Source organism: Setaria viridis, chromosome 8 (genome assembly GCF_005286985.2).
Source record: "Setaria viridis chromosome 8, Setaria_viridis_v4.0, whole genome shotgun sequence".
NCBI classification, from domain to species: domain Eukaryota; kingdom Viridiplantae; phylum Streptophyta; class Magnoliopsida; order Poales; family Poaceae; genus Setaria; species Setaria viridis.
Window position 1 is genome coordinate 25,389,544 of NC_048270.2, and position 11,924 is coordinate 25,401,467.

General features: G+C 45.2%; 1 protein-coding gene and 1 non-coding gene across 2 annotated transcripts; one reads left to right on the forward strand and one right to left on the reverse strand.

Annotated features, from left to right (window-relative positions):
* Nucleotides 1-2,587: 2,587 nt before the first annotated feature.
* LOC117833680 (uncharacterized) lies at nucleotides 2,588-4,338 on the reverse strand. Its single transcript, XR_011898945.1, has 3 exons — nucleotides 4,171-4,338; nucleotides 3,328-3,550; nucleotides 2,588-3,226 (listed from the first exon to the last, which is right to left on the reverse strand). It is a non-coding gene; the product is annotated as an uncharacterized protein (transcript).
* Nucleotides 4,339-6,711: 2,373 nt separating this feature from the next.
* LOC140223649 (oryzain alpha chain-like) lies at nucleotides 6,712-7,429 on the forward strand. The gene has a single exon (XM_072295709.1). It carries the CDS (start codon nucleotides 6,810-6,812, stop codon nucleotides 7,191-7,193), a length of 384 nt encoding a protein of 127 aa, XP_072151810.1. The 5' UTR covers nucleotides 6,712-6,809; the 3' UTR covers nucleotides 7,194-7,429.
* The last annotated feature ends 4,495 nt before the right edge of the window (nucleotides 7,430-11,924 follow it).

Below are 11,924 nucleotides of genomic sequence, written 5' to 3' on the forward strand. Positions count from 1 at the left end.
GTCCAATCTTGAAAGGAAGTTCATAGTCTTTCAAGAAAGCGGATTCTCTCTTCGCACCCTCTGCTTCGGACCATACATACAAACCCCGCTCTTGGCGGCCACCAGGGACTGTGTTGTCAAGTATGAGAGCAACCAGAAATGCAATGACCATATTGAGTGACAGTACCATGTTAAGGACATAGTTCACCTGAAATGCAAGCAGATAAGTTAAATTGCAGTCAAATATTTGGGTATAACCAAGACTGTCAATATCGCACTATGAGTTGTACAATGAGTTGGTAGGATAGCACATGCTTGCTGTTGTAGTACTGTGTCTCTTTTCTTATGAAATAAAAGCTGTACTAATGTCCTAACCATATATAAGGCTGGATTATAAGTACAACGATAATTTAGGCATTTAAATCTGAAGCATCATAAAGATCAATTTAATCTTATATTTCTTTGTCCTTTTCTAGTGCAAAATTGTCAGCAGCTGGTAGTAACAAAGGGGAAAACGGTAAATGGAAGAATGTGGTGGAAACCAGTTGACCTGGGAGCAAGATGAGGAGATTCATGCTCAGGACGACAGTAATATAATTCCCCATACTTCAAACTTGAATAACCAAATATGTATTGGAGTACATCCAACATCAGATATTTTACACTTTTACACACTAGAACTATTCATACTTGACTAACATTCAGTTGAAGCATATACCAGACTCTGAAGCATATAGTCCCTTCAATTAGTACCTTCCTATGCTATATTTTTTCTTTATCCATTTTTTTAAAAGTTGAACCATAAACCCCTAAACTACTTCATTTGTGAAGCATATAAATGGTCGGTAATTTTGGCATAGGAAAAAGCTAGGTGGTTTGCCATGCTACATGCCAGTGGCAATTCAGCAGTCAAAGGCAAGCCAGCCACAGAGGCTGGCTGGTGGCAGGGGAAATTGGCAGCAGGAAGGGGAATGCGGAGAGGGAGGTACACTGGGTTGGTGGTCAAGGCAAGTAGCACAAAGCAGAGGGGTCCTGTCAGCAGGGTGGGAAGTGTGCGGGATTAGCAGCTCCTAAGCTCCACTTAAGGTTACAGTTTCTTCATTTGCCTGGCTTTCAAGCCATAATGCCCATCTTTTTCTTACTATAATGCACATATAAAAAGCACAATAGGATAATGAAGTATTCTAATGAAAAAGATTGAAAGTTTGAGTACATACCCCACCAGATCAGGCTTGCAGCATAACCCAGCCAGTCAGATGAAGGGATCAGTTGAAAAGAGGATTCAGATCAAGTTGACTGAGTAAACCCCTCCTTTGAAGCTCCAGCTGAATATATGGGATTACCAGGGGAAACCTCACGCGTGTCACAATGTCAAAACCCTTAGCAGAAAAATACCGTTGCAAAGTCATTCCATTCGCACACAAACCAGCCTCCATACGGTGGGCAATTCGGTTCCTCTTAAAATCAAAGAATCGGAGAGGCCGGATCAAGGCAATCTGGTAAGGGGTGATTGATATCTGATTGCCTTTTGGTATTCCCAACATGCGAAGGGCTGTTTTCTGTTCAGGATAAAGACATGTCTGATTATAGATGTTTGTGGGAATAGTATAGCTACTGCCTTGATTGAAGTTCAAGGTGGTACTTAGTACGCTGTTGGTACTAACTACTTGTTGCCAATTCGCAACATTGGGTACATTCTGTAGGACTAGCAAGATAGCATGGAAATGATGTTTAGGAATCTTGAACTTGACATAGTTATGAAGCTCCTTATAGAGAGCGGGGTAAGAAGTCATTGGCACAAGGCTACCATGAATAGGAAACATGGCACGAACTGCAAAGTCAGTGCGCATGAGATAAGTAAGGTGTTGAATGTCAGGAGGAATTCGCTGACCAAACAGACCATCGATGATAGTGGAAGCTGAATGATAATTCTGCTGAAGGTAAGCTAGCCTGGCAGCCGGAAGCAGATTGCTCAAAATCTGAACACCTCTCAACTTAACTTTACCGTTCGGTGCCACACGAACATGATGTTCTCCAAGTGCAGCAAGACACTTCCCCTCAGCCTCAATCTGCCTCAACTCCAATATAAGCGAGCGTGCGAACGTCTTGCTTATCTCCGTAGCAACATTGTACGATGCTAGAGGATCCCTCTCACCTGGGAGCATGGGAACATGAGGCTGGCCAGGCATAGTTGTGGTCCTACCAGCTCGAATGACCATCAGATGACTTGATCTGAATGAATCCAATGATGTGCCATCATCATCAAAAACCACAGGGTTCCCATTGCCATCGAGCATGACATACTGATCATAGTCCATATAAGGCGACATGACTGAAAATGTAAAAACAGAATTAATATGAATGTAGAGTAAACACTCATCACATATGATCCACAGAAACGACGTTGCTTAGCGCGCGATATTTTTTATCGTGTCGTGTAGTGCACCAAATTTTTTATCGTGTTGTGTAACTTTTTTATTTTAGTAGTATTGGACTTTTCATATATAGTAAAGTGCCCGTGCGTTGCTACGAGAAAATAAAAATATAACAAGACCTCACTTGGCGAGTCGCCGAGTCTGCGCAATTTCCGACCCAAGTGGTTTTCAACCATGCACACAAAAGCCAATGAGGAAAAATAAGCAAATTAAACTGATACAGTTCACCTCGCTGCTGCCTCCCGTCGTTGGTGCCAGTGGCGGGGTTGGCTTCCGAAAGAATTGACGCATTCTTTGCGGTTTGCGCAACTGCTTGATCCGTCATTGCAAGGTGGTGTTTCTGCGCAGGCGTCCATGGCGGCTTTGTCCTGGTTGCTGATAGCCTGCTAGAGCTTCGTCCTGGCCTCCATTGCCCCCGATCTAGTGCCCAACACTTACTTGCTAAGGAATGTTAAAACAGAAAACATATAGCAATGAATTTCATAACTAAGCATTAGGGGAAAACAATTAAACTGTCCAGACTATATGATGTTACTCTGTATCAGCAACATACAAAAGATAAATTAGAAGAACTGAAAAAAACAATAACAGTCTGCTGAGACTTACGAGCAAATGTTCGACTCTGGAAAGCCTCAAGCAGCTCAAACTGAAAAATGTCAGCAGGTTATACAAAGCCATGCCTTCGCAAACCCTTTATTCAAGCTTTCACTATATATCAGGTCATGAGACGTGGAGTGAAACGCCTAAGTTAGTTGGGTGGCATTGAGTTAGCAGCAGCCCTACTTGTGGTCTTCGATGATGAATAGACAGTACTGGTGATTCGGATAAGCTCATTAATCAGAATTTTAAAGGAGGGATCAATTAACACACTAACAAAAGAATTTTAAACTTAGTTGTCCCAAAAAGAACATACCTGTTTAAAAAATCCATGGACTAAGGCAACAGTCCAACTGGTATTCTTGAGATGATTCCGAATTGCTCGTGTCAGAAATTCATTCCATACAAACATTGTTTCATAAACAACCTGTCCAGTATTCTTCTCAGTTACGTTCTTCTGAAGGCTGCGCATGATGTTGTAAGAGTAGCTGAAGAAGAAATCCTTTGAAAGATCAACCGAGCAAAGTAGGCGCTTATATCTACAGAAAATGAGAGACGAGAACATAAATCACTTCAGAAAATTTGAAACTTGTAGTGTATATCTGAAAATGAATATTACAAGTAGAATGCTACTGGAGCAAGAAAATTTGAAACTTTTCTATATACCTCCAACTACATGAACACCTTACACAAGGCTCAGAACTGCAAGAATTCCCATTATGTATACTGGCTATATGAGTTGGATGGATATTGTTTCTCAACAGGAAAATTTATACACATAGGAGAGATGTGAACAAATATTACTCTATCGCTGTACAATCAAACAACATCATGCAGATTTGTCCATGCTCTACTGGAACATAAATAAGGGATCCCCATAAATAATGAAGAGAGCTTAGTATGTCATCATGCAATTTGATGCAAAACAGTACAACAAGGGGGAAAGATGCATCGACACCAAAATTGTGTCTCAACACAACATAGCAACCAAACGAGCTCAAAGTTCAAATACGTGGGAAAAAAGGGGTAAACAATGAGATAAATTAATAAGAAAGCTAGAAAATGTACGCTAGAATGCAAGCTGGCATTTTTGTTAAGAACCACTGATGGAATTACAACAGGCAGTACACAATATTTACATGTTGAAAAAATAAAAGACCTGTTCTCATCCCTAGAATAAGCCACGTTGGGCCAGACTATAACACTTGGAATTGTGATCATTTCACTCTTGCCAATGGAATAGATTTCATGGCCGCATATTGTGCCAACTTTCCTTCTGGTTATTACAACCATGTAATAAGGACCAAGAAACTTTAGAAAACCTGAATAAGCAAAGAATTAAATGTTATAATTTGAAGAGACAAGCTAGAGAGTTGCAACTGATATGTTCAGGGAGTGCCAGTTTATGTTGCATTACCAACTATTCCATAGCATTTTGTGACAAATTTCAGCCCACCAGTCAACCTATTCCCGTGATGAATCCGCCAAAGCAGTTCTTGGCATTCACTCTCCGTGTAAATAGTTGGATCCTCCTCGACACCCAGCTCAGTACACTCCATCCGATCAATCTTTAAGACCCTCCAGTGAGCCCTGCTCTTGTCTCTTCCAATAAGGTAAAATTTCTACACCAAAAAGGCGCACAAATATTAACAACAACAGTTGGACATTAGATAAAATGCTTGTGAGTTTCAACATCAAAACTATCTCCAGTAAATCAATGGAACAGTATGCTAAGGACAAATATTGAACAACACCCAAACAGTTATTCCCTTTATGAAGCCCAGCACCACGTTCATATGCCACCCCAGCTTCTTTCTCCATGTTCTTTTCATAAGTGAGCGGGCCAAGAATCCCTGAACCCAGCCCTTCAGAATAATAGGAACCTGCAGTTACAAATTCACAGTTTGCATCTGATATAAGAATCTCCGGTCCAATCAACCTGGAGTGGTGATGCTCCTCAAGAGCTTCAGAGCTCCTCAGCTTCTTTTCCACTGTTGGCTGATCACACTCAGAGCCTGCCACCTCGTCCGTAGCGTGCCACTCTTGAGGAACAGGAAGTGAGATACTGGAGTCAAACTGCTTGTGCCGGCTCATAGGCTCACAACGCCCACTTCCCAAATCACATACTACACCGAGCACCAAAACCCTCGATTTCAACGAATTGAGCAAGGAACTGGAACTCCCTTTGCAATATCCATACGCATCCAATCGTAACTTCCCTTTACGGCCTAATTCGGATACATCAGATCCATACCTCGAGGGGCCGAAAATTTCTCCGACCATTAGTTCCTTCGCCTCAGGAACGCCACCACTAACCCTCGAACCGGCGGCTAGGGTTTCAGGCGCGGGGGCAGTGTCGATGGTGACCTCCAGCGCCTGCGCCTCCCGCTCGGAGTGGGCGGAGCCCGGGCGGAGAGATGGGTAGCTGAACGGAACGGCGTGGGAGGAGTCGCCAACCGCGGTGGAGCCGCCGTGCCGGCCACCTCCGCCCCGACCTCGCCCGCGGCCGCGACTGCCCAAGGGGGGTGAGGAGGAGAAGGAGGCGGCGACGGAGGCCGGGGAGACGAAGGACGGGAGCTTCCGTGATCGCTGATGAGGGAGGGCAGCGGCGGGGCGCCCCGCTCCGGCCGCCGCCCGCACCCCATCCCCCGATCCCCTTTTTCGTCTCCCTGTTTCGGAGGAAGGAGAAGCATTTTTCACTAAACCCCCTCTATTTTTTCACACGAGCCCCTCTATCTTCAGATTGGACTGCGGGTTGATTTCACGAAATATCAGGGTTTTTTTTGAAAAATAAGGGCGACGTTCGAAAAGCAAACCGGTCCTAAAGGGAAAACCTTGCAGCTTACTTGCTATATCCCCGCGTCCTTGCACTGCTCGTTTTCTTCGAGCCCTGCTTCTCCCTTCCCCCTCTCCCCAGGAACCGACCGTTTGGAGTATAGCCAAGTGGTAAGGCATCGGTTTCTGGTACCGGCATGCAAAGGTTCGAATCCTTTTACTCCAGAGCATACTTACTTATTCTAGTTCTAGAAAAAAAAAGTCTCATCCCTAATAAATAAATAAATAAATGAAAGTAGATTTACATTCTTATTCTATTTCTAGGGGGAATGTTGAGGCAAACTTACGATGCTGACAAGCTGGTTAGGTGCCGAGTTGGATTAGACATCGCAGGTTTCAGTTTAAGAATTGGGAAGAGGTTAAGAACCTAGTGGAATCCACTGCGAGGGGAAGTGCTGAAGTGAAGAAAAGCCCCAATTTAGGAGAGGATTGCATAATTGGAGAGACTGCAAGAATTGGAGCAAAGCCGTGATCTGGTAGGCGACTGGTACAAGTGCTAGACCGGAGCTAGACAAGAAGCGTTGAGCAGGAACTTGAGCAATTTAAGAAACCTTAGAAGAAACTGGATATGTTGCAACAATAAGGGCTTAGCAAGAATCTTGAAACTGGTATGATACCGGCACATATAAGCCTGATGTGATGTACCTGAATTCATTCATGTTCTGTGGAGTCTTTCGTTTTTTTAATATTATGATTTAGTCTCAGTTTAATTAGGAAGCAAATGCAGTTTCAAGATGAACTCAACCTCGAAATGGAATTCAGTCAGAGACGTTACTTGCTTTAATAATAGGTGAAGAGATAAAGATATATAGGTACAGGTATAGATTAGGACAAACGCGTTCCAGAAACCACCTACCCGGCTGCCGTCACCGGACCCAAGCACTCCCCCATCCCCTCCTCTTCCACACGGAGAAGCTAGCGATCCACCACAGATCTCCCCCGCCGCCGGCCTAGGTTGCCGGGATGAGGAGGTCCACGGCTCTCATGGCGGCGGCGGCGCAGCTGCTGCTGGTGTCGTCGCTAGCGGTGGCGTACATGTCGGCCGTAGCGTACGGTAAGAGGAGCGAGGAGGTGGAGACCCGCAGGGTGTTCAGGGACTGGATGGCCGAGAAAAAGAAGACCTACAGCTCCATCGACGAGGAGGAGCACCGGTACGCGGTGTTCAAGGAAAACCTCCGCCGCTACGGCAAGAAACACGCCACTGCCGACGCCGACGGGCTTCTCTACCACGTGGGGCTCAACAGCTTCAGTGACCTCACCGACGAGGAGCTCGACTCAATGTACAAAGGCGGTTGCGTGCCCATGGAATTTCCAGGTCCTCGGCCACAAGCGTTGCCACAGAACTGAAATAGAGATGGCCACAATCCTGGAGAGAGATGATCGAAGCGCGTGTGGATCTGAATATCCCACATCTATCTGTTGCTTATGTAATAAAATTGAGATGAAAATATGTGTTTCTACAAGGAAGTGAGAAAGATAGTTCGTCAGCTGTGTTTTCGCCATGGTGCAAGATACAAGTAAATCTTCTATCAATATAGGCGGTGTTTGGGACTGCTCCACAAACTCCACAGTGGAGCAGCTCCACAAAAAACTCTAGTTTGTGCAGCAGGTGCTTTCATAACTTCATCCTTTTTCCTCGAACAACATGTGTGGAGCTGAAAAACATGGAGCGGAGCAGTCCCAAACACCCCCCATAGTACTCCCTTCGCTTCGAAATATTTGTTGCCGTTTTTTGCCTTCTGTTTTCAGGAAAATGCAAGACACTGCATGGACTGTTGCAACCTCAAGAAGCCACGTTGAGTCAGGACACAGTGTTAAACCTAAAAAGAAACCAGATAATTCTGCTGAGTTGAATTTCAAGGTCCGCTGCCCTTGTGGTAACTCCAAGCCCAATGATCCCATGATTAAGGTATAATTCTCATGGTAAATATGAATTTCCAACTGTTTGATAGTCTTTTATGTCCTGTAGCTAAACCAGTAAGATTTCAGATTTTTGTTGTTGATCCAGGATCCAGGTCACTGCACAAGTTGTATTAGGAATCACCAAAGCATCTTATTGTTTATATTCTTCAACATCAAAGTAGTTGATTGTCTAGATCACGCTTTCAGTCTTTCCGTTTTATAATTGGGGCATGGACCCTTGGTTGTGGCCATGATGTTCTGAGTTTGTTATGAAATGTAGCACTACTTGCTTTGTCCAAAACTTTGTAGCTTTCTTCCTTTTTGTTCTTGATGAGATATTCATCTTCCTCTTACTTCTGTTGCCATTGATCATTTGTTTGCTCCTTGTAGTGTGTTGATCCACTGTGCAACGTACGGCAACATGTTGGGTGTGTTGTCAAACCCGAGAATGAGAAGTCTGCAGGCAGTATTTCTCCTGCCTTACCTTCCTGCTTCTATTGTGAAATGTGCCGAATTAGCAGGGCTGATCCGTAAGTCCTTCTAAGCTTCAGTATTGTCCTGAGCTCAACAAGGTCGAGTTACTCACTAGTCCTGTGATCACCCGCTTTTAGTTTGCAATCTTATGGCATTAGTCTGTGTTGGTTGTTCTGTGGCATCAATCATTTATGAAAATCTCCTTGCCCCACAACTTAAGACTTGATCGATTTGTATCTTTTGCATGCATTCCTTTTCCACCTTTTTGCGTGCCTCCTTGTTCTACTTGTTTAGTTTACAAGCATTCTTTGCGTACTCCTAATATTAGATAGCCTATTATTTCTGACATAGTTTCCTACTGTAACCTGCAGTTTCTGGGTCACCATCAACAGTCTGTTACTTCCTGTATTAATAGGACCTTCTACCATAGCAGCAGATGGGTGAGTTATCCATTGTTTCATCCTTGTGTTATTTATACAAAGAAACATGAGATAATTGTACTTTGGATAACCATATTGAAATAGCAAGTCTTAACTCTTAAGCAACAATATGAACTTGATCGCTTCATTTTTATTATACATGATATTTCTGCAACATGCATAGTTTTTGTTCATGATTCTTGCTAGTCCTTGCTAGGATTTGTGTTTTGTAGTGAAAAAAACTAGTCAAAGAGTAATGTTTCCCCAAGACTTTTCAGGAAAAGATCATAAAATGGTTGTTTCTCTTAGCAGCTACTGCAGCAAGCTGATACCTAGAAAGTGCTGAACACCTGAATCTGGAACCCTGTTTTATTGTTTATATTTCTTTTTTATAAAACTTTGATAGCGGACAGGTCCTAAATTTGGTGCCAATGGAACAAGTCGGTGAGAAGTTTGATGATGCCCTTGCTCGTGTCCGTCGCTGTGTTGGTGGTGGAACTGAGGCAAATAATGCGGACAGTGATCGTGACATTGAAGTTGTGGCTGATTCTGTCTCTGTGAATCTTCGATGCCCTGTAAGCACTCTGGCTATAGTTCATGCTTTAGATCCTTATTAATGAGTGCATTTTAAATTGAATAATTTATTTGATGTCTATTAGACCTGAGAAATTATCCATTGAAATATTGTTCCAATGAAAAGTTCATTGGATTAGTAGCATTAGCCACCAAAATTATTCTCTACCTTGCAGCTGTAAGCTCATGACCCTTTAGGCTTACATATTTTCTTAATCCACATGCTTTTCTGTGACTCTTAGCTTTGGAACAAAATATTTGATGCATAGTATTCTTTGCACTACTTCGGAGATAACCACTTTTATGGCCCGTTCTGCAAAGCATGCCTTCCTTGATAAAATCTGTTTCTATCTCATGACAGATGACTGCTTCAAGGATCCAGATTGCTGATAGGTTCAAGCCCTGTGCTCATATGGGTTGTTTTGATTTAGAAGCTTTTATTGAAATAAATCAACGTTCCGGAAGGTTCGACTACTTTGACCATATTAATGCAGCTTTACCTCATCTTCTTGAGAGTATTAATTCAACATTACCTCATGTTCTCTATTTAAAGCTTTGTTTCCTTGCTTGTAGTGGCAGTGTCCAATTTGCTTGAAGAATTACTCTCTAGAGAACACAATAACTGATCCTTACTTCAACCGCATCACTTCCTTGGTGAGTTTATAACTGATCCTCGAGCGCGCGCGGCGCCGCCGCCCTCCCCGGAGACCATGGCGTCGCGCGCCTGCTTGAGGAGGAAGGGCCCCAGATAGGTTGTCGAGCGACTCGTCGGCCTCGGGGCCCAGCGCCGCGGGCGCGGGCTTCTTGGGCTTGGCGCGCTAGGAGGTGGACGCCTGGACGGGGACGGGGACGGCGGCGCCCGCCGGGGAAGCGGCGACGAGAGGCGGCAGGGCCGCCGGGGGCGAGCTGTCGTTGGCGGCGAGGCCCGGCATGGCGGACGGAGTTGCTTGGCTAGGTGGAGGGAGGAGAGGAGGTGGCCTCGCGCTAGCGGTGGCGACGACTAGAGCTCGGTAGCAGTCGGAGAAGGGCAAGAAGGGGGTTGGGCTGAGGCGCTGAGCTGCCGTTGCCTCGTCACATCGAACGTTTGTTAACAAGCCGGAGTATTAAATATAGATTAATTACAAAATTAATTGCATATATAAAAATTAATTTGCGAGACGAATCTATTAAGTCCAATTAGTTCATAATTTGACAATGTGGTGTTACAGTAAATATGTGCTAATGATGGATTAACTAGGCTTAATAGATTCATCTCGTAAATTAGTCACGACTTCTGCAATTAGTTTTACAATTAGCTCAGGTTTAGTCCTCCTAATTAGCATCCGAACATTCAATGTGACATCCCCTAAACTTTAGCCTAAGGATCCAAATGCCCCCGAAGACTAGACTAGAGTGTCCCTGCAATGCAGAGAGGCTACAGCTGCCGCAGCGGCAGTGCGATTGAATCGATGAGAGCAAGCAACCGGATGTGCTCGCGATCGCCTCGTCTCGTGTTTATAGATGGTCAGATGGGCTAGGCCCACTGGACGGCTCGAGGCCTAGCCCTAAAAGCTCAGCCCTATGGTTGGGCCAGGGCCTGGGCCACGACCATGCCACGATGGCCCATCACAAGCCTGGCCCGAATTTAGGGTCAGCCCGATAGTGGCTCGGCAACCCCGGCCACCCCTCCCGATCGTTGGATCAGGTCCCTCCCGACCATTAGGGAGGGGGCTATATAAGCTGGTCGCGTCCCCCGACCAGGCTAGAAACCCTAGCCTCCCTCCATCTCCCATCGCCGCCTCCCTCAATCCCTCGCCTCGACTCTCTCTCGCCCTCTCATCTCCTCCCTCTCCGGTGACCGGAAGCCGGCGTCGGCCGCCGCTCCGACCAAAAACACTAGCCCTCCCGGCTCCCTGGGCCGCCTACTCCTCTCTCATGTCACCTCCTCCCTCGACTCTTGTCGCTCTCCGCCTCTCTCTCACCCTCTCGCACCTCTCTAGATCTAGATGACTAGATCCACTCTCCGACCGCTCTCGTCGTGTCCTTGCTAGATCCGTTGTTCGTCGACCTCGCCGGCCGCTCTGGTGCTCCGAAACCGTCGGTGAGAGCTTCAACCTCTAACCCTAACTGTTTCTTGCTCCGATCCAACGGGTGAGGCCAATTTTTTAAACTTCTTTGACCTTTCTTTGTGCAGGTCATCACGTCCGCCGTCTCGAAGCCGTTGAGGGACTAGAGCTCTGAGTGTTTACAATGCATGTGAATTTGTGATGAATTTATGATTCTTCTCAACTCTTCAATGAAATATTATGCATGTACAAGTTTTTTTTTGAGTGATTGATATGCCATTTGCTTGGTCGTGCCTGGCTAGCACTACTGTGCTTGTCGTGCTGCCACGACACAAAAAAGGATCTTCGTGTCGGGCATGGGCTAGCAGTTAGGCACGATGGAATGACACGACACGGCACGAAAAAGGCTTCGTGCTTGATACTGTCGATTTGTTTCGTGTCGTGCTGGATCGTGCTAGGGCCGGTTGGCCCATCTAGCCATCTATACTTGTGTCTATCGTGATTGCAACGGTCGGATTGCCTGGCGTCATAATGACCCCGCCCTACCATTTACCGAGTAGTACTATACTTAAATCGAATCAATGGAGTCGTTAGCGTGCTTTTACTTAAGGGCTGTTTGATGCATGAACTAAAGTTTAGGAGTATCACATCAAATCTTCGGATGC